The 23592-nt window shown below is 41.6% G+C and overlaps 1 protein-coding gene and 1 non-coding gene across 3 annotated transcripts in view; both read right to left on the bottom strand.

Annotated features, from left to right (window-relative positions):
• The window catches only part of AP1B1 (adaptor related protein complex 1 subunit beta 1), a 320810-nt gene that overhangs the window by 113051 nt on the left and 184167 nt on the right, over window positions 1-23592 (bottom strand). For both annotated transcript variants that reach the window (XM_086943235.1, XM_086943236.1), the window contains exon 16: window positions 18826-18971. In XM_086943235.1, coding sequence (XP_086799361.1) covers window positions 18826-18971 — 146 coding nt within the window. The remainder of the gene's footprint in view (window positions 1-18825; window positions 18972-23592) is intronic.
• On the bottom strand, window positions 17104-17200 carry LOC147679657 (small nucleolar RNA SNORD125). The gene has a single exon (XR_015302012.1). It is a non-coding gene; the product is annotated as a small nucleolar RNA SNORD125 (small nucleolar RNA).

Genomic DNA, 23592 nt, shown 5'->3' with positions numbered 1-23592 from the left:
CCATGAGAACCTCACTCACACCCAAACAAATGTTCTTGCACACTCTCCAGCGCAACTGTCTTTCAGAAAAATCATCAGTGACACCTGTAATCAGTTCTGTCATAACCACGAATGGCTCTATTCAGCCTTAAACACAAAAAATAGCACCTTAATATTTGGAACAGTCTGGTCCACATTTACAAACATTACTTCACCGGCAAACAAACGTGCATGTCGATAACATAACCACATTTAAAGGATGTTTGGCGTATGTGAGGTGGACAGGAGCAACAGTTTAAGCTTTGCCTAGATTAGAAAGTGTAAGAGTAGAGTGACTAACCTGTATTTCTTTATAAGTTTACTGATCCTGTTGTGGTTGTAGAAGTGTAGAGAAAGTGCACTACAGTCAAGCTAGTTACTTTTTGCTGCAGATCATAACTTTAATAATTAGAGTGAGTGTATTACTAGTTAAAATGCACTTTTAAGGATGCCTTTCGGTATTACATAATGAACAAGAGACAGGAGAGGAAACGGGATTCATTTCCATAATGTGCAAATTGTGAAATTACCCACATATACGGAAGCTGAAGTCAAGCAGGTAAGACCTTGCCTATGGTATAATGGTGTATCTAGGAAAAGTGGGGAATGACATTCATTCCTTTCCCAGATAAAGAATTTTAAGACCCAAGTCCTTACTGTTTTAGAAAATAAAATTCATTACATTATTTGCTGTACATAAAACTTTTAATTTCGTGCATTTAGTAGGGACCTTGAAGTACCAAACATGGAGCTTTTGAGACATGCTAATTCACACGACTGTGTGTGTGTGTGTGGTGGGGGGGGGGGGGGGGGGGGGGACAGAAAGAAAAGGCCAGACATTTCTCAATGGTGCGAGTTCGTTTTCAAATGAATGAATGGCTGTTATGTACCCTGATTTGTGAACCCCCACCTCCATCACCAAGCAGAAAACATCTATGGTTCAACAGAGCAAGGAGGCACATATAAGCGGCCAACCTGCAGGAGACAAGGTCAGTTTGGATGAGTTTGTGCAGGAAGATAATCGAGTAGGGTTTGGTCAAAATTGGGGCATTGTGACCCGACAGGAGAGAAGACGAAGAGAAGGATACAGCTGGTTCCTGAAAATAGTCAGAGAGGTAATTTCTTAGACTTTTCCCCAGAGTGGCGTGGCCGGAGTGTAGAGAACAGAAAGACAGAACATTCCTACATCAGTTTGGTAAATATAACCCAAACCTAATTGGAAAAAAAAACTAAATGTCATGTTGATTTATATGTTTTAAGTTTAATTTTGGATTGTTTGTTGGAGAGGGGATTTGTTTTCATTCGAAGGTTTTAGCAAGATAATCAGAGAATGGAAGCACTTAATGGTTACTAACTTCGTGTTTTCTCTGTGTATTGAGTTTTACAACAGTCTATCTTAAAAACAGAACACCTAAGTATGGAACAGACACGTCACAAATCTAATTGTTAAGAACTTATCCAGGGCTTTGGATTCTGTGATGTACCTCTATATAAACTTAACGGAGATGTAACAGAGATGCAAAATCGTCCACCCATTAGAGTGAAATAAAACAAAATGAATGCTTTTACATTCTGCGATTAGAGCAGGCCGATGAGCGAAACAAAGTACTACAAGAACAAGTTTCGACTATGAGAAGGTAAATATGTTGAAAAGTATCTCACAGAAAGGATTATCTTTTCTATGCAAAATGATCAAAGCACAGTGTTATGGAGCACAATACCTTAAGTGGTAAAAAGGAAGATTTAAGAATGTTGCTAATGTATGGTCCTGTGGACATATTTAATAACTGCAGCAAAGCTTTTCTGCTGGTTTAACACAGAGAAGAACTGAATGATAAAAAGTGATTCTTTTACGTGACCTGTTTTTTCTGGTTTATGTTGTAGGGTTGCAAAGATAAATTTAAAGTATTAGCTCCGTTTGTTGAAGGCATTTTAAGTTCTAAATTTGTTAGAAGCCATAGGGAAAATAAGGGCACAGTGGCGTATTTGAATTTGGGTCAGTGAACTGCGACTAGTGGCCTAGTCCAATTTGCTTGAAGAGAGAGCTCTGCATTTATGGTGATTTTCTTAATGTACCTGAATTTATTTGGGAAAAGTACAGAATGAGTTTGGGTGACTTTACATCCTTTGCCTTAAGTGAAATGCCTGGCACTACAACCTGCCAGTAACAATTTGGTAGTCTGACAATCAAGAGTCATTGAAGGGTTGAATCTTGGATAATATAAGGGCATATTTTGACAAACCACCTAGGCTTGGTAAGCCTGGATTGCTCAGAGATATATAGCAAGATTTGAGTATTGCGTAACCAATCCCAGAAAGTGAAAAAGTACACATATTACACAATGATAGATTGTATCCAAATCAATCAAAATCCATAGGTCAAATTTTCATTACATCTTTTGTGGCATGTAAAATGTACGCTAAATTACAATACGATGTCAACGTACAATTGTCACATATCTATATCCATTTCATTCGTTTTTATAGACCCAAAGTAAGACAACCCAATTCAACAGAAGTCAACTCCACAAACCATAACCCAAGCCAACACCAGCAACATATTTCTACACACTGACAAACGGGGATATCTCAGCATTATTGACAGATAACTGAAGTATATTGTCAAACTTAATGATACTCATTTTATGAATTTCAAATGGACGCCTGATTGAGGGCCGGACAGGATTCATACCTTTATAATGAGGTGAAGCACATATAACTGCAAAGGATGCACCCGACTATAATTTGCCTTCTCCTCCAAGGCCATTTTTCAGATAGCGAGCTTTGCTCAGTGTACCCTAGAGCAGACCCTAGGGGCTGCTATAATCAGCCAAATCAGGATCTCCATGAGACCTGTGTCCATCCAGCACAATGGTGAGCAGTTCTAGCTTAAGGAATGCACTTCTGTGTTTTTTATAACAATTTATTTCACTGTTTATTATCTCACTGTGTGTACATGTATTGTCATTTTTATATATAGTTAATTGCAATTACAATGAATTCAGAAAAATAATTTTCATAAAAAGATGTCAAAAAAATAAAATATCATAACAGAATAGCACAATCAAAAAGTGTCTCTAGTCATTAGTTTGCCAGTTTTCTCTCCCTCTCTTAAACAGGCACATAACCCGGTGCACATGTGCTCTTCTTTTACCCCACGAGCAGTTCTAGCTTATACACCCCTTCCATTATGTCCCTCTTCAGCCTTCCCATGGACTTAGCTTCCGTCCCAACAGCCAGGAAATCTGCAGTATTATCCTCAATTTTAAAGAAGTCAAACGCTGACCAAGGCCTTCCCCAAAATTATCAGCCCGTTTCACTTCTTCCTCTCCTCAGCAAACTTCTAGAGATTGACACAAACAAGCAGCTTACTGCACTCTTGGAAGAGCATAGGCTCTCAATCGGGTTTCAGAGTATCCCACAGCACTGAGATGGCCTTAGGCGCAGTCACAGACACCATCAGACGATCCCTGGATGCCAGTACCCGAGCAATCCTAGGGCTTCTAAATCGGACAGGGGCCTTCAACACAGTCTCTAATGGAATTCTTATTTGCAGGCTGCATGACACAAGGATGTATGGTAAGGTGCTCAAATGGTTTACTGACATCCTGAAAGATTGTACCCAAACCCGCTCTCTGAAACCTTTAAAATCTCGTACCATGCTGGTGGACAAAGAGGTACTGCAGGGTTCCACGCTTAGCCCCACTTTATTCAACATCTACGTTGCCCCTCTGGCACAGATCATCAAGACACGGTGGTCTAGAGGTGATTTCCTATGCTGATGACATAGAATTGGTCATCTCCTTCGGTCAAGATCTAAAGCTGGTGAATCCCGCTTCTCTGACTGTATACAGAATATAGCTCTCTGGATGTACAGTAACTGTCTACAGCTAAACAGAGACAAAACTGAGATACTTATATTTGGTAAAATGCAGGAGTTGTGGAAGTTGGATTGATGGCCTTCTGAATTGGGGCCAGCCCGTCCCCAAAGTTAGTAGTAAAAAAACCCAGGTGTAAAGTAAGACCTTATGCTGTCAATGACAGAACATGTATTCCCTATTTGTGGTTTGTGCTTTGCTACCATGCAACTATTGAAAAAACACATTTCCTTGGCTCCCTTTGACTTCAAGAAAATCTCTAGTTCAAGCTTTAATCCCAAAACACATTGACTATAGGCAATGCGCTAGTGGTAGCTGGCAACAAGACTTTGTTGGACACATTGTCGGTGGTGCAGAATACAGCTGCCAGACTAGTTTGTAATCTTCAATCTGTTCTGCTTCTGCTCAGAATTTGAACTCTTTGCACTGGCTACCTAGTAGGAAAAGGATTATTTTCAAGCTATGTTGCCTTGCCCATAAGTCACTAAACGGCACTGCTCCATTCTATTTCCAAAATAAGATCACTCACTATATTCTGGCCAAACTGTTAAGATCCAAATAAAGCCTTTTTGCAAATTCACTGTATGCGTACTGCTGGATTTGGAGGGAGATCTTTCTCTGATCTCTCCCCATCCATTGGAACAAACTGCCTCTGCAAATCCATTGATGTACAGATTTTGGTAAGTTTAGAAAACTCCTAAAAACATGGTTATTCTAGCTGGCCTCTTCAGCTTTAACTTAGTTTGCTTGTCTGCATCAGCTAAAGCACCAAGATGTTCCTCAGAGTCTGATTTGCAGTGCGATCGCTAACATAACAATATATTATAACAGGTCACTGAGCAACTACATTTAGAAGAACCATACTCCAACTCTGGGCTACAGTGCAGACCCCTCTTTCTACTGTCATGACAACTATTCACTTTGTGAGGCTCCCCCTCTTCCATAGTGATTTTTGTTCAAACATTTTAATGAGGTTTTTCAAAAAGACAAGCTTGCAATATCAGTGAAGGCTAAAGAAGGGTTTCAGAAAGCACTACTTGATATATCACACATTAGACCCGACTGTCTAGCTTCCCCCCATTATCCACCCATTAGCAACGTCCCCCAACTTCTGTCCTGTGCAACTGCCGCAGATTAACCATGTCCCAAGCATTCATCAAAAAGCATATAGGTGTTATGAATCATTTCCTGAACCCAGGTATCCCACACGGATACATACATGAGCCCATTTTCTCCTGCATTGAGAAGAAGAAATTCCCCTAGCCGGTCAATGAAAAAGATTTAGCACCCTCCATCGTGGGGGACAGAGCGAAGCTTGGCGGTTTTCCGCTTAAGTGCTGTACCAACGATCGCCATTTAGCTACGAAAGCCAGATGTAACCCCTGTAGGTTGCTTATGCCTAAGCCCCACATTATTCAATGTGTATGTGGCCCCCCTTGCTGAAATTGTGAGGAAGTATGGATTCACTCCAGTGTCCTACGCCGATGACACCCAACTTCTCTACCCTTTCCACTCCCTTAACTCTAACGTTAGGGATAACTTTGCTGAAGGTATGAGGGCTGTTTCAAATTGGATGGCCTCCAACTGCCTCCAATGTAACGTCGGGAAGACGGAGGTAATGCTCTTTGGGAAAGCTACTATACTCTGGTCCCCCGACTGGTGGCCTCTGGACCTAGGACCTGTGCCCTCCCCAAAATTGACTGTCAAAAATCTGGGTGTGAAACTGGATCAAAACCTAACCTTAAAGGAGCACACAAATGTGATCGCAGGAGCTTGTTTCCGCACCATTGGCCTGCTCAGACGAGTTCTCCCCCCCCTACCTGACACTTACAGAAAGACCCTTGTACAGGCCCTGATAATAAGTCGATTAGACTATTGTAACGGGCTCCTGATATTAGCCAACGAGGATGCCATCAATCGGCTTCAGGTAGTTCAGAATACAGCGGCTAGACTGATTCTGAACGCTCCTACAAGAACACCTTCCAGGCCCCTGCTGAGAGAACTTCATTGGCTCCCAATACGGCAACGTGTCAAATTTAAAATTTGCTGTACCGTCCACAAGTGTCTGTTTGGAAATGGCCCCAACTACTTGACCCAAAAGTTACAACTCTACAAACCAGACCACTCTATGCGTTCAAGCAATCAACTTCTATTAAAACCCCCTCTTATCAAAAAGACCAGACAAGGCGGCCGTGCCCTCTCACTAGTGGGGCCGACCTTGTGGAACAACCTGCCCTTCACCCTCAGACAAATCTCCAATCATCTATCCTTTAGGAAAAGGCTCAAAACCAACCTGTTCCTGGAGGAATAACTAGCTGTAGCTCTATCACCTAAACCCCTGCTCATCTGCAAAGCCTTTCTCTCACCATCTTAGCGAGCAAAGCGCGGAGATACCCCGACCGGGGTCGATTCTTGCGCTATACAAGAATTTAAATAAATAAAATAAATAAATAGCTCCATTGCTAAAATGGCCCACAACCGCTGGTGCAAATGTATGGAGGACAATGTGATTTCCTCCAGTAATGGGCTATGGTACGTTTTGCTACTACGAGGCACCGTAGGCACATATGCCATTCGTCCCTGGATATCTGACCCATGTTAAGAGGTGCCATTCCCAGGAGCGTCACATCTAGTGTTGCAGGAATCGAAAAGGTAAGACTTTTTGAAGTAGTTTGGAGACCTCTTCCCAAAATGAGTGAATTATTGGACAGTTCCACCATATGTGAAGTGCTTCACCTAGTGCTCCACACCCTTTCAAACACATAGGAGAAGCATTGCGGTACATGCGGTGTAGTTTACGGGTACAGCCATGTAAACCATACTTTGTAGTGTATTTCTCGCCCCCAAGGATGAGATAGAGGAGGAGTTTACATCTCTCTGCCCCATCGTTTTGGTGTCACTGTATCCCTAAGGCACGCACCCATTCTCTATTGTGCAACCATGAGGGTGGGGTGTTACGCTTTATCAGAAGTTTGTGGAACGCTGAGATAGTAACTTGTGTGCCAATCAATTTGGGAAGCTGTTGTTCAAATGGGATTTTTGCTCGAATGGCCCTCGCACGAATAAGGGATTGGGTCACCCAGTGCCTAAGCTGGACGTATTGTAATCGCTCAATGTCCAGAAGTCCATAGCAATCCTTGCATTGCTGAAATTACTTTGGAGCAGGGCCTCACACATGCCTGCCACAAATGGGCACCCACCCTTCCTTCAGTTAAGGAAGGCATGACTATCCGTGGCAGGAGCAAATTCCGGGTTGTAATGAATTGGGGTATATGGAGAAGGACAGGTCACCAGCGCCTATTCAGCTTCATATTTGTCCCGCGTCTTTAATGTTCTGGCTGATGGTGTACTAGCATATGCGTTAGGTGGATTATAGTGCTGGTCTAGCCACACCAGGTCCCATAAAGGTCCATAGTAATTTTTATGGCTGTGCACAACTGCACACAAAAGCGTTCACACTCTCCCTACAAACCAAATTGTTAATTCACAATTCATAAATCTTAATGCAAATTGTTAGATTCACTCTTTTGCAAAGTGTAGCTCTCTGGAACTAGGTACTTCTACACATCTAGCTTAGATTTGAATAGCTGCCGTTCAGAAGAGCCTTGAGAGCACACTTGTTCTTCTCAACCTTTTTGGTCCTAGACACCATAGCCTCGATTGAACTTTCATTGGTTACTCCATTGATATTTTTCTTCTCGATATTCCTTTGTTTTCCCTCCAGCGATTTTGACAATCTATGGGTCTAATGGATTTACTACACATTAACATTTCAGATCAAGGCTCTGTAGTTAGAGACCCTACCGTAAGGCCCTACAATTCAAACAAAAGTATGTTTATAGTCCAAATGAATAGGGTAGATCTGACAGACATTTTGCTACAAATGCAATAAGAAAGGTTAGTTAATCTGCCTTTTGTCCTAGTTTCTCAAGTCCTTTGGGTAGAGAGTGAGGCAACTCATTGACTTTTCACATAGAGCAAAACGTTTTTAAATACCCCAAAAGAAACAAAATATCCACTCAAAAGTGAACTTGGATTTCTATTCAAAGCGAAATGGCAGATTTATATTGCCAAGAGAACTGTTCTAGTATCCACTTATTGGGTGCACTGCATTTGAGTACCTGATGAGAACGACAATGAATACAGTTGCAGAGGTGACCAGCTAAAGTTCCAACTGATTCCCAAATGATTTTTTTTTTTAAAAAGTGGATTAGTGTTGCTGTAAAATGACTGACACCCGCAGTAGGTTCCAATAGGGTCCCCATTGTTAGGAGCTCTTACCTCTAGGGCATCTGGCCTTGGAAGAAACATTAATGAAGTTGGGGCATGCAAAAAACCTGGAGTAACATTAGATTCACCTTATTTAACAGGAAAACTGGAATTAGGGGTAGGCAGCAGTTTTATCTTTAAACCATGATACCTCTAAGATAGAAAGTGGTAGGGAGATTGTTCAAATTGGTCCAGAATCAAGACACACAACCTCAGTCAGGGATAGTTTCTGGGCAGATCAGAGGGATGCAAGCCCCTCACAATTTGCACTACTGTAATGTCTACTGCAGTCATTTAACTCTCCTACAAAGTAGACTTCCTCAGTTCTTTTCAGCTAGGCTGCAGTGTCATCAGGGGTGGCTCACTTCCTCAAGACTACCTGAACACATGATTCAGTCAGTCTGCTGGCCGGGCTACTTCTCCTCTTGATCCTTCCCTTGCTGCGAAGCACAGCATTTTCGTCTTCAGCAGCAGGACATTACAACAGATTGCCCAACAGAGAAATTGGCTTGGTCCCACAGTTGAGAAAAACCTAAACGTACTGAATTTTGGTCATGGTCGGGTCACATGTCCCCATTTGCTGTTGCTGCAGAGCTTCTCCAGAGGCCTATATCAATGCAATCTACTGGCTCAACTGTTTCAGTGTTTATCTAAAATTGGGGCGTTGGTGCGAAGCCAGGCCCAATCAAGTTGGGTGGCAGGTTTGTCATAACGTCAGCCACCTAAAGTAGAGAGAATCTACACAGTTCTTCCTGCTGTCTTTCACAAAGGAGGGGAAGGGGAAGCATCAGTTGATAAAGAGAATGTGTATTCACAGGCTACAATGAAGCCTTCCTAAACAGAGTGTCTGCGATTTCCAGATATTCCTTAACAGAGCACGCAAGGGGAGGCTACAAACGGCCACACACAAAATAGAGGTACCCATTTCTAAACAGATCAGTCACGGTGGTAAAACTGGTTTTAGTCAAGAGTTGGAACTCAAGCATTACCCTGGCGAAATGCATAATGCAGCCCAAAACGTGACCCAGGATGACCCATTAATGAGTTTTTGGGGGTACAGACCCATGATAAGTTCAAGGACAGGAAACTCTGAATGCCTTACCTTGCACAGAGAATCAACTTCTAAAGCAGCATGTAATATGTACTTGCAGAGTACAACAACACAATCTCCATGCACACCACATCAAAGTCCAAACACGTAACAGGCTACATACCGGAAAGCCAAAGGAATTATCAGTTTATGCGGTACAGAACAATTTTAAACAGAAAATGAGTAGACGCCTCTTCCATAAGTACATATAAAAGGTTGGGAGTCCCTAAGCAGGATATTAGTGGGCAAACCTGACTAACCTTTGCCAAGATTTCTGGATCAGTAGTCACCTACCACAATGAGAAAGAGTGTAACATAAGTGTACTCTTGGCCAGCAGAACCTCAAGTTCTGATTGGAGATCATAAATCAGCATGATTTGACTAGTAAACTTTTGAGGAACAATGGGGGTAAACAAAGCCCATGTCTAAAAAGAAGACCCTGAGCTGCAGTATTAAATAACTTTTGGCACTAGAATACTACTAAGGGGCAGATGTCTGACTGCAAATGCATGGAGGCTTTCCCATTGGCTGAACAGAGATACAGCAAAAATCCAAACTGTGCAGGATATGAGCAACCCGATATATATTCACGTATATATCTATCCATTTCACTGTGAAGCGTAAGATAATAAGAATGTCATTTAAAGAACACAAGTTAAACATTGGTATAAGTGCAGGCAGTCCTCATGCAAACACAACAGTACAGCACAGACTACAGTACACATATCCTTCACGTGCACAAGGCCAGTACAGCAATGTAATCTACAATCTCTAACAGAACAATGGAAGCACAGTTAGTATCAATGCAAGAATCTCTCTCACACAAACATCCAAGAACTCTAGTAGAAACAGCATAAACTCTTCTTGCTCAAAAATGCAATGTAGGCTCCCCTCAGTTATAAAGAGCAAATACAGCACAAATCAGGAGCAGGAGTGAACGTTCCACTAATACAGAGTAGATTAACAGTAGATTATTCATGACACAAATGCCAAGTAACAATAGGTATACAAAACAGAATTACCAGAGCAAATTTTAATGGCGCACATAAACAGCAACAGCAAAGGTATCTGTTTTAAATGTTCTTTCTGCCTTGCAAGGCCATAGCAGGCTTCATGAAAAAAGAGGGAATGCCTGGATAGTTGGTGTGAAAGAGTAGAGTTGGAATTAGGAACTTGACAGTGCAAGAAAGACTCAGGGCAACTTTGAGCTTTAGAAATGCTGTATTCATTCATTAATTGCTTCAACTAAGAGTACTGGAATCACCATCTAGATTTCTTCATCAGGTTAAAAATCTAATACCACAGTCTCAAAATGTTGGAACAAAAGAGACAGTTGATGTCTGACCACACATCAAGCTACAGGTTGCAGAAAGACAAAACTTGTGAGGCATTAAAATGAGTAGCGTTTTCAGAAAGCATGAGGAATAGACTAAGAAATTACTTTGCAAATCTCAGCAATGGGTACATGCCTATGAAAAGCAACTGTTCCTGCCTTAGCTTTGGTGGAATAAGCATAACGTCTCAGAAAAGTAGAAACCCCTCCACCTTAGTAGGCTTTTGAAATTCACAAGATTAAAAACTGGCCTACACTGCTGGTATAAGGAGTTTCCTCAGATGACAAATTTTGATGTTACGAAAGAAGAATTTTATTAAAAACATAGGCCTCAAAGACAGAACAGTTCTAAATACCATTTTATCCATCCCTCTTGAGGAGACATTGTTAGGGCTCATAAATCTCTTTGCAGAAGTGATTGCACCCAAAATGCTGGTGTCCTAGGGGTCAATATCATATTAAGCAATGGATTCCAAAGGCTTGTATATTAATGAGGCTAGAATCAAGTTAAGCTCTACAAAGGGGCAATACCTTTGATTAGTGGGTGTAAATGTAGTAGGATATTTTAGCACCCCTTAACTGCATCTTTTCACAAGATAAAATAGCTCCCAGCTAAGAGGTAAAGTTTGGAAAAATCAGCGAGGATCTCACAATCAACAAGATAAGATATGAAAATACATATACTATTTAAAGAAGTCTCTAAAAGGCTGATATGATGAACAAAAGCCCAATAATATAAAGCAGTCATTTGCTCTTATATGGACAGATATTGACACCTTTCCTGACAACACACACAAACTTTTTGTCTAGGAAAAAAACTGTAACGATCAGTCACCCCTTCTCCTGAACTTCACATATGGGATCTGAGAAAGCTGTTGAGAGCAAAATCAGACCCGGACAGTGAAATCTGCCTCAGCCATGAAGAGAATCACCTTTGGACTGTTGGCAGATTTAATTTTATAAAACGTTTTGTGACTCAACAATGTAAGAGGGAAAGATAAAGGACTGTGTCCTTCCAATCCAGCAGAAGAGCAACCACCCCTAAATGTATAAAGACCCCATATGAGAGGCAAACTGAGACCACTGATGATTATCCAGGACGTGAACAGCAAAATCTCAGGAAACACCAATTTATGGAAAACTGAATAACTACATAAGTTAACTCCCAGTTGTGAGGCACATGGTAAACTCTTTCTGAACTGTCGTTTTTCGAAGTGCAAAGAACACACCTTTGTTCTGCCCTGTTTGTTCAAAGAGAATATCACTTCTATGATGTCAACAAGCTCCTAGACCACTTTCCATTACAAAACAAGAAAAAGGATTGTTATCAAAGGAAAATAGCTTTCAACTCAAGATATCAGAGTTAATCTGATTTCTTGGCTAATCAGAGCCCGCAGATGTTCAGAGGTTGGCAGCAAGTTGGTTGCCATTGCTATTTGGAGTTGCTGCCGACTAGACATTCATGCTTTTGTAAATTATGATCTTCTTGGGCAGTGTTGCTCAAAGCTGCTTCCAAAGTCTATCCAGATGGTATTTTAGGTCTCATTCTCTGAAGGGAGGGTCAACCTTAAGACCCACTCTGAAATCATCATTGCAACATCTCTGTCAGTTTAGAGAAGTCAGAGACCTTGGTTTTAGAAATTCAACTTTCTCCAGAGGATAAGCCATTTTTTATACAGAACCAAACCGTTTGTAAACAAACGTATGTTTTTGACCAGGGTTGACCAAGATTTCTCGATTATGCCATTTTTGAGAGGCATCCTGGAGGTCTATAACTGCTAGCCTTTCCTCCTGGCACAATTGCTCCAGAATGGAGTCAATTTTTCCCTAAGGAGTGTGTCCAACATGGGAACATTTTTTACATCACGCATGTGCAGAATCAATGCCATGCCCGCAAATGTTTGGTGACAATAAAACACCGAATGTCAGTGTCCAGAACCTTTTAGAATCAATGCAAAGGTTCCTAGAAGAAGATTGTAAATCTCTTTATGCTAAGCAACTGGAGAAGATTTTTTAAATATTTTGGGGGAGCAGAATGGGAAAACTGACCCACAGACAGGTTCCATGATTAGTCTTCAAACCTTTGGTCCTGTGTGATGGAAGACCACGGGTTATAAGAATGGGAAGGGCGACCGCCCTCTGGGTATGAATGATCCTTCACTGAAAGAAATTATTCATGCTGCCTCTGTGGGGTGGTGGATGGTCCCATAACATTTTGCTTGTGTCAAAATCTTTTCCTTTTGAAACTGTGTTAGAAGCAGAAGCCCGTTTCAGTTTTCACATGTCCAGCCATGAAAGCTTTAATGACTTGAAAGTGTTTTAAAAGACCTTTAGATGTGCTACAGTACACAAGCTAAGGGAACTGGCCGTCATTACCATGTTTTACATTTGTCCTAGAACTCATCAGTTGTAGGTGAGAATAAAAGTGTTATCAAAGGGTGGGTCCATGAGTTTGTCAACCGGGTCAGAACAGATATGAGGCAGTAAACAAGGCATGTTTGCACAAACAAGCTGTTCCCCCAGTCAAAAGATCTGGGCCCAAATCCATCGTTTTTTTGCACTCCACACCACTCTGGGTTAGACAATGGCGATATGCAAATCAGCTCTGACCCTGTTGCCCCATGGGAACAGTCCAGTCCGAACTACAACAGCCATATCTTTCCCAGACCGGAATCAAGCATCCGAGGACCGGACCGGTTTCGAGGTAACACCTCTCATCAGCCCGGCTAGCTTGACTCCAGTGGTGTGGAGGCTCTGGGACCCACGTCTGAGCTACCCCAGTACACTCCGGGAGAAAATTACAAAAAACAATTTGATGGACAGAATGTAGATCAATGTCTTACATTCACCCCAGTACAAGGATCTGGGCCTAAATCCATCGTTTTTTGCACTCCACACCACCCTGGGTCAGATAATGGCGTTATGCAAATCAGCTCTGACCCTGTGCCCCATGGGAACAGTCCAGTCCGAACTACAACAGCCATATCTTTCCCAGACCGGAATTAAGCATCTTTTGTAGTTCGGACTGGACTGTTCCCATGGGGCAACAGGGTCAGAGCTGATTTGCATATCGCCATTGTCTAACCCAGGGTGGTGTGGAGTGCAAAAAAACGATGGATTTGGGCCCAGATCTTTTGACTGGGGGAATGTGTGACATTGATCCACATTCGGTCCATGACTTGTTGTTTTTGCAATTGCCGCCCTAAGTGCGCTGGGGATGCCCAGACGTGGGTCCCAGGCACTCCACACCACTTGGAGTCAAGCTAGCCGGGCTGATGAGAGGTGTTACCTCGAAACCGGTCCGGTCCTCGGATGCTTGATTCCGTTCTGGGAAGGACATGGCTTTTGTAGTTCGGACTGGACTGTTCCCATGGGGCAACAGGGTCAGAGCTGATTTGCATATCGCCATTGTCTAACCCAGGGTGGTATGGAGTGCAAAAAAACGATGCATTTGGGCCCAGATCTTTTGACTGGGGGAATGTGTGACATTGATCCACATTCGGTCCATCACTTGTTGTTTTTGTCAAAGAAGATATGGCTTATAGGGCCTGTAGATGCCCACCAAAAACATGCAAAGATTCAGGGCAAATGGTGTCAGTATACTCGAAGACATGGTGTGTAATAACACTTCATATCGGATGCTAAAGCCACATGTTGTCTACCTGCACTAACAGTCTCTGTTTGGTTACAAAGATAAGTAGCGCATTTCAACCTATTGTGTTGTGGGAGGATTACAGCAACAATACCGTGTAATTGTTTACTAAGTTTGTATGGTAAAACCAATAAAACGATTATTCTAAAAACTATATAGCACACAAAACAATGTCTGGAAGTTGGTTCTCAGCAAATATTTATAATCTGCACATTAACAAGTGTTTTGATTCCATTAAAACCTCGGTTTCATTCACTCTACAGAAATATAAAAACGTGATTTATTTGTGCTTCCCTAACTGCTACTTTTTAAAATAATTGTACTGTTCATTTACATATATTAAGTGTTGTAGTGGGCTAAAAAAATTACATCCTATAGTTTATCATTTTACACGCCATGTGCTCCAACAAGATTGTCACATGGTTCAGGTCACAAAAGCCTCTTAATTTGCAGTCCGAGGAAGAAAAGTAAATGCCAAATTCCATGTTAAAAGAATAAGGAGAAATATGTCAGAAGTCATAACCCGACATTGCACCTCTGTCTTGGAATGCAGAGGAAATGAAACGAGGTAAAAGCACACCTTTGTTGCTCATTCACCTTCTGCACTTCAGCAGAGTGCTGCAGTATGCCCAGCACCCCTACTTCCAGCGCATATGGCTTCAGCTGAATGCTACTAAAACTGATTTTCTAGTGGTAAGAGGAAAAAACGATCTCTGGCAGAATTCTCTGCGACTGGACAATATGGGTTTTCCTCTTCTATCTCATGGGAAACGATTAAAAAATGGGCTCCTGTTTTGATCCAAATCTAAATTTAAATCGCAAGATCAAAAAAACTGTAGTCATCTTCTTTGCATTACAGAAGATTCTTTATGTTACTCATATAGACTGTATAAGATCTATTATTGAGGCAAATATTAAAATGTGCACTGATTATGGTAGTTCTCCTTGTGTTTGACACAGATCAGGAGTTGTTCGCGTCCGAACATTTCCTACAAAAATGTTAGCTTTCTCAATGTTCTTGGCAGGAGGCCCCATGAAAAATTCAGGGTTTAAATCATGTTGATCCTGTCATGGGCATATATTGATTTCTGGTCATGGGAGATGGGCGGCCTCATGCATGCTAAGGCTATTGAGGAGCGGGGGCATAGGGAGCTCTTCTTGGCATGAGCTAGAGATGAAAGTCGTGTCCATTGCTAATCCTGCGAAGGTTACAGTTTCAGCTCGCCTTCGACCAGCAAATGTTTGAAGCAGACAGCTTCCTAAAACAAGAATCAATCCAGGAAGAAATACAGAAAACAAAATGGCTACATGACGTCCTTTTCTCATGAGCGGAAGCTCCTCCAGTCTGCAAGTTTTTCCCGGATTACGGCCTGAATGCCATCATCAGAGCAAGTCTCGGTGGAGATGTAGTCGATACCGGATTCGGTTCCCATGCTGGGCAAGCTCCAGCAGTGAAACTGTGCCTCCTCCCTAATGCGAATCCAGTGGTGAGAGTCACCTTCCTGTATTAATGAACATGAAATATAAGAGGCACCAGTAATAGCAAATAGTTGTGCTTTTCGTTTTGCCTTTTTCTTTGCTCTGTCTAGTGCCTCTTTTGATGCACCAAAGCGAAACAGCCAAATAAGGGCTGGATAGTACTAGCTATTTTAATGAAACTGAACCAATTTCATCTCTGATTGTGTGATGCAATTTGAATGCCCCTGTACAAAGTTTGGATTTTTTTTCATTTCTTTCAATACAGCTACACCGGAACATGGCAAAACTGATGCTGAAGGACCACACATGAGGCTCAAACTCCAGTCACAGTGCTCTAGAGTAAGTGCTGTCAACCTTCCCAAGGGATATGGTTCTAGGAGTCTGATCTACGGTTTACCTACTCATGTTTGTGCCAAGGCGACGAATTCCTCTGCAATACTTGAATTACCTTTTCAGGCTTGTAAAGTTTGTCTAGTACCAGAGATCCTGTGGTTTTGCAACTGGGCGCTTGTTCCCCATGAGGCCATGGTGACGACCTTTATAGCAGTACAAACAAGCATTGATGCAAAAGGCACTGCGTCTAGTCTAGCAAAAACTCAAATGTGCCCGACAGCGTGCATTATGAAAGTCCTTAGTCGTCTGTGTACTGGTGTTACCTTTGCAATGTACAGCTATCTTTACCCAAGAGATCTTTGTTGGATTCCCACAAAGAAAGGATAGTACCTTACTGAATGGAAATTCTACTAACACGATGCAAAAGCTTCCAGGAAGAAACCACAGTATTGACGGCTTTACTGGAAGTTGGTTGTCAGCGTCTCATGAAAAAGAAGACAATGCAGTTTTATTTCTAAATAATAATGAAGATTCAAAGACCAACAGACAAATGCTGCTGCAAGGAAAGGGAGACAATGGCACAGGCGTCAATGTCCGAAATAGGGGCATACCAAAAGCTCTTTTATATTTTTTTATTGATAGGTGCAAATACCGGGAATGGGCTTTGATGGTTGGTAATGCAAGGGTAGAGTGTGGGGGCTAGGGCACAATGGAAGGTATGCTTAAACCGCTCACTGAGCAAAAGGTTAACATGCCATATCCTTTGAAAAGCCAATTCTGGTCCCTTCTTCAGGGCAGGTATTTCCACTAGCTTGTGGCAGAGAGAGAGGCAGAACAAGAGAGTAAGCTAAAACAGATACCCATTGCCCTAACAATAAAAAAATAAATCTTTCACCCATACCAGGAAACATCCAAATCGCCCGATCTTCATTATCAGGTCTAAAAAAGGGAATCAACTTTAATACAAGAGTAAGCCTAGTGCATACCACAACCCTCAAAATGGACATAGATTGAGAATCTTAAAATTGCAGAATACCATATTCTCACAAAACTAGAAGCAGTCTCATCAGTCAACTTCTTAGAGACTCAGGTTGAACATCACAAGAGTAGCTCAGTGAGATGAATCATCATGTGAAACTGCTTTCAGCCAGTAAACTGTGTGAGCATATCTGCATCTGATTCTCAATATAAACTTTCTGGCACTGCAACTTCCTAAATTCTTTTGATTGCAAATGTCTTTTACTTTGCCTTCCATTGGGTTTCCCTCCGGGTCTCAACAATCACCCAAATAGGATATGTGGGCAAAGACTTACTAGTGATGGAGACTCTCTCCAGTCAGTTTCTCGACCCACATGAATCCTTCCACGCACTCAAGTTAGGCCATTTACCACTCCCCACAAACGTAGACTTCCACATGCTAAGTGTGACTTCAAGCATAGCCATGTTCTAATATGTGAAACTGAAAGATCTGTAGAACTTCCTTTACAGACTTTTCTCAGGCATGAGCGACTCCTCCATTGATCATGTGTGCATCTGAGTGCCCACTTTTTTACGGCCTCTCCATACTTTGTTAAGCCACTTGAAATCTTCTGTTTGCATTCTCTCTCTCCTGTCACCACTCAAGCACAAATCCCGCTGAACTACGCATACAATATAAAAGTCCCATAGGCTTCCTTATTTAGCACAGATCATTCAGTATTTATGAACACTTAATACTATCCATTAATTGAGAAGCAGATAATTAGTTGCTTGCAACAAGGTGTGGCTTTCTAAAATATGAAAATAGCCAAACAATTGAGGACCTGCTCACAGTAAGGATTTAAAATATATTCCAATGCAGTTCAGACATGAAAACAGTATAAGCCTGATTAACATTGGACATTCGGATGTAGGCTATATTATGGGGATTTTGAGAAGTAAATAAGTTCACCTAGGACATGGAAGCAAACCATTGCAACCGGGCTAGATGACCACTGAGTTAGTTTGTTATTTATAAGCAGAAGCTGTCACTTATTGTTTGATAATTAGTAAGATAAGGAATATGTAGAAGTATGGTTTCTCTAAACTTTTTTATTGAACTCCGAAATCCACATTTCTTCTCTGAAAATATAACTGAAGCAGCCTAAAAAGTGTTTAAAAGGATGCATCTTTTAAATCCCCCTTTTCTGAATCGTTTTTGTCCACCATAAGCGTGGAAGGGTATACTCAGATGTGAGTCCCTTGCTCATTGCACCATCAGGATTCAAGCAAGCCGGGCCGAAGACGGCTGAAATGCCAGAAACCGGTCCCCGGAAGCTTGTTTCCTTCCCAGTATAAGAATTGGCTTGGTAGTTTGGTCTGCCCTGTTCCCATGATGCACTGGGCCAGGGTCGGACTAATTTGCATATAGCCAGGTTCTGAGCTGGGATGGTGCAGTGAGCTAAAAAACGGTGATGGATCAAGCCCTGATCTTTGGACTGGGTAAGAGTGGTCTGCTTAATTCAGACACTCTGTTCATCACCACCCCCTTTTCTGAATCTTTTAAATCTGAAGCATGATCAAGATTATGAATGATCAAGACATACGTAAACAGGAGGAAGACCGAATCAAATTTTCTAGGTGAGTTAAAAAAAAAAGTATAAAAGACTTGTACACATTTAAGGCAGAAGAGCACAGAGCTCCAATAACAAGAAAATCCTTGTAGATCATTCTCTGAACACCCCGCAAATTGCTCTATTTTATCTAACCCTCACACACACCTCTCACTCACTGTGATCAAGGTGCAGCACTATACCTGTTCCGATTAAACTGGATCGCAAAATCGCTCATGACCTGCAAAGCCTTGTTTGTCAACAGCAGATCCATCTGTATAATTCCCATGCGGCGAGCAAATGTGCCATAGATCTCCAACCCTTTTGCCTTCATGGCTGGCAGCCACACCTAATGAACAAGGAAACAAGAACACAATAAATATTTATTGCATTTGGATAACAATAAACCGGACAACTGCAGCTTCAGGCCACTTGCTAGATACTTAAGGTGAAGATTAATGGTGTCTAAGGATTTATTTGATTTTCACAGTGGAAAAACTTTATTTAAAAATTGTAGTTTGTATCTTCAGCCTGAATGTAGGTTGGGGATTTTTGGAAGATACGTGCCAACTGTGTTCTAAAGTCTTTCTCCTTGACAATAAAGACTTTCCTTCAAGCCACAGGTGCTTGATGGCTAGGACATTAGCATGGGCAAGGCGAAAAAACGTAATTCTTGAGCATGTTGGCAACATTTTAATTTTGCCAGATGATATGAATGAAACCGCTAAAAAGAGGATTTCGAAGCATATTATCTTAAAGATAATTAGTCAATTAAGTTCTGTATATAAATGAGACAATACACTCTAATTGGCTTGCACTGTGTATTCAGGATTGATTAGGATGGTACACTTCAGGTAAACTCCCTGCCCTCTAAATTGCTTTTTAGGGTGTGTGGTAGAAGTGTGTTATTGTTATTTGCTTTGTGGAGGAGGACATTTTACTTGTTTGATGGCATTGCCCATTTCAAGTGCGAAGAAGTTGGTATGAAAAGAATGAATAAGAATCAATCACTGAGTTGCTGGCAGTGATGCCAGTGGCAGTAAATGATCTCAGGTAAAACAGGCAGTCACCAATGTATAGGAATGTGCTCGCTCTACTGTTAAATAAATTACCATTAGCTTTCTTCCTGTTCAGATTTGGCTCATGCACAGTGAGATATACAATCTTTATGTAGAACCTTCTTTGAACCGACAAGTAACAGTGTATAGTGCAGGTAAATGTGACAGTCAACTAATTAGGCTTTAAGGACAAAGGCTTTTGGTGAGTAAAAATAATGGTTTAAATGCACAGAATTGTAGAGAAGCAAAAATGTATTCATAATGAGTACTAGTGTCCTGGAATGGACTTAAATTTACCAAGGTTGACAGTTTCCTCATAAACAACCATATTGCCAAAAGTCAAATAGCCACTGTAACAATAAGTGTTGTAATTGGTAGAGATTCAAAAAAGCATAAATGCATTCAATTTCTGAAATTTTGCAGATTTATTTTGATCTTTTTTCAAAGTTATGTTTCTGAAAGTAAAAACGATATTATACAACAATATATTGGGTGTTTTAAATTACTATAGACTATCAAGGTACAATAAGTTGACAACAAGCGTTATCCTTCACAACTTCTTTTATGTCCAAATAAATTTTATCCACTACATTATTAACACAACATAGCCGCAATAATTGACCATAAGCGTGATCCCTCATAATTGCTTTCGTATTGGACACATTTGTATCCACTACATTGATGATACAATACACGCAACAAATGTTTTGCAGCTCCCAAAATTGCCGCTTCTTTAGGGCTGCTAGATAGTTGATGCAGAAAGAAACGAAATTCACAATTAGAACTCATAACAGAACAAAACAAGCATACGAAAAGAAACATGCACAATATGACCTGAAACATAGGATCTAAGGTAACAACATGTCAAAAAGGATTATCTCTTATTACCGATCAATACACATGAAAACACTTGATACACAAAGAACTATGGGATTCAAAAGATTACCGAAATCAATACATTCTCAGACAATTAATAGCAAGAATGAGTCAAAGGAATTAAAGATGTATATATTGCATATATCCTGAGGATGATTTGTAGACTTCTTAGCCAAACACCTACATTTTATGCTCTTAATCCCTGGTCACTACCACTGAAACGGATTAGAAATCTACACTTGCATAACCCCTTGTCTTATTTCTAATTTAAATCAATTCTTACCCAAAAACAGAAATGGCAAGCAAGCATAAGAGAGATCATACTAAAAGTATACAGTAATGTATTTACTGCATTCGCGTCCTAATGTGATATCAAAAAACACTCACCAAACGTTTTTATGACAAAATTTTTTCAACACAACTTATTTCTCTTAGTGTACAAACTCATCAACATCATTGCTCAGTTGCATTGCTTCACAGGATTACATACAATCACAATGTTCTACCAAGTTCATTCATCTGAAAATCCTTCGGTAACACCTTCTCTGGTAGAGACTATATCTAGCCGCAGATTCCCAATCTTAGGATATTCCCCAGGCATCAGAATGGACCCGGAAACGTTTGATGAGCAGTACCCAAGCACGCTGAGAGGTGGTGTTGTTCGGCTCTGCATGTTGTCGTAGTTTGGGCCAGAAATTACATGCAAGGTGCTTAGATAGGTGCCACCCCAGTGCGCAGACGTTCGTTTCTTTTCAAAACCTTCCATGCGAAAAACAAGGAGCCACAAGGAACACGGACCACTGGTGTGTGATTCTAGGGCACTTAGAAGGGACAAACTCTCTACACTATAATCTGTTTGCAGAGGATGGGAGAGTTGGTAAGGAACCTGTGGCTAGATAAAATCTCTACCAGCCGTTACTGAAGGTAAGTAACTTGTTCATCTGGTAGAAACTTCTAGCTGCAGATTCCTTACCTTAGAATAGATACCCAAGCAATACCTCCCAGAAGGTGGGATTGCAATATGGATTAGACAAAAAAGTCCTATAGGACTGAACGGGCAAAGTGACCGTCACACCGGGCCTGACGGTCCAGGCACTAGTGCTTCCTAAACTTATGCAAAGAAAATATGCTAACGCAGTGATCGCAGACTTAGCTCTGGTAGTGTGAGCATGCAAGCTGTCAGGGAATTACTTTTTGGCTAATGCGTAGCAGATTTTGATGCCGAGCACTATCCATAGAAAGGCGGTCCATTAATGTAACATTTTTGGGCTCTGACATACCCCAAGAGGAGATGATCGCCCAACTGGAACTCTTGTGTGCTCAAGAAAGAGACGCTTTTTTGAGGTCCAGCCAGTGGAGTCCCTCCTATTTTTTAGAAGGATGAGGTGGAGCCCAGAAGGTAGGCAGAGTGACTAACTGGCCTACGTTTAAAGGAGTTAAATCCTTCAGTAAAAAGGATGTTAAGAGTCCGAAGGACCAGCTTGTCTGGATAAATGGTAAGGTCCAGAGGATTTGCAGAGTGACTGTAAATCGATAACCCTCCAGACAGATGTTATTGCCACTAGATGGTTAGCAGTCCGAGTGGCAGTTGTGGAGCAGCTCCAAGGGAGCGCACGTTAGAAACGTAAGAACCAAATTCAAGCCCCATTGGGGAATAATAAAAAGCGCTGGCGGAAATATATGTTGGACACCTTTTAAGAACCTATGTACAATAAGAGATTAAAAAAGAGACGGCTGGTCTGGCAACTGCAGAAATACTGAGATGGCAGAAAGATAACCTATCAGCCTGCCGAAAGCAAAGCTCTGCTGGGCCAAGGAAAGAATAAGGAGTAGTTTCTTTTCTGTAACTCCAGTTCTGTAGTAGGGGTATCTCTGTTATAGTCATAATCTAGTGAATAGTCCCGCCCATGTGCGTGGACCCCGGAGAAATCAAAAATAATCTCTTAAAGTGTCGAAAAAATTCAGAACTGCACAGACACTTAAGAGAGAATTTAAAGACATATAATACAGCCTATAAACAGGCTACACTGTCCAGTACTTCAGCTAGAAATTCCACCAAAAATCCACAAAACAGCAAAGCCTGTCCAGATTTCCCTTGCCTGCAGCAAAAACCCCTCTGGAATGATAGAGAGGAAGACATGGACAGACAAGCCCCATAGGCTGCCATTATGTGGCTCAGAACAGGATACTGTGCCTTTAAGAGAACTTTCCAGAACTTCACAGTATCCCAGAATGCCCTGCAGGTCCCTCTTACTTTCAGTTCTTTTTGAAGGCAGAACACGCCAGACCTGTAGCATTCCTTACATGAATATCTTTCTCCACCGGGGAGGAGGGAGGGCGCTTATGACTATAACAGAGATACCCCTACTACAGAACTGGAGTTACAGAAAATAAACTACTCCTTATGTAGTAGGGGATCTCTGTGTACAGTCATAATCTAGTGAATAGAATGGCAAGCCCATCCCCACAACAAAGCGGTGGTTGAGAAAAGAAACCAACACCACTATTGTGCGAACAAATTCCGCAGCGAAGCCTGTCCAACCTGAGCATCCGCCCTGGCATCCGTGTCCAGACAGTAATGCTTAGCAAAGGTATGAACCGACTTCCAAGTGGCGGCCTTGCAAATTTCTGCAATCGGCACATTACGGAGCAAGGCTGTCGTGGAAGCTTTGCCGCTGGTGGAATGAGCCTTAGGCTTACCTCCTAAGGTCTTATTAGCCTTCTGATAACACAGTTGTATGCAGGACACAATCCACCTAGAGATGGACTGCTTAGAGGTCGCAAGACCCGTCCTGACTGATCCATAATTGATAAACAATTGGTCTGACCTACGAATACCTTTGGTCTTATCCAGATAAAATTTCAACACCCTCCTAACATCCAGGGAATGTAGAGACCTTTCCGCTGGAGATGAAGGGTTCTGAAAAAACGTAGGCAAAGTTATAGTCTGGTTGACATGAAAGTCAGAAATAACCTTGGGAAGAAATTTAGGGTGAGCACGCATAACAACCTTAGCAGCATGAAATACAGTATAAG

Source organism: Lissotriton vulgaris, chromosome 11, assembly GCF_964263255.1.
Source record: "Lissotriton vulgaris chromosome 11, aLisVul1.2, whole genome shotgun sequence".
NCBI lineage: Eukaryota > Metazoa > Chordata > Amphibia > Caudata > Salamandridae > Lissotriton > Lissotriton vulgaris.
This window is presented reverse-complemented; position numbering and strand designations above follow the sequence as displayed.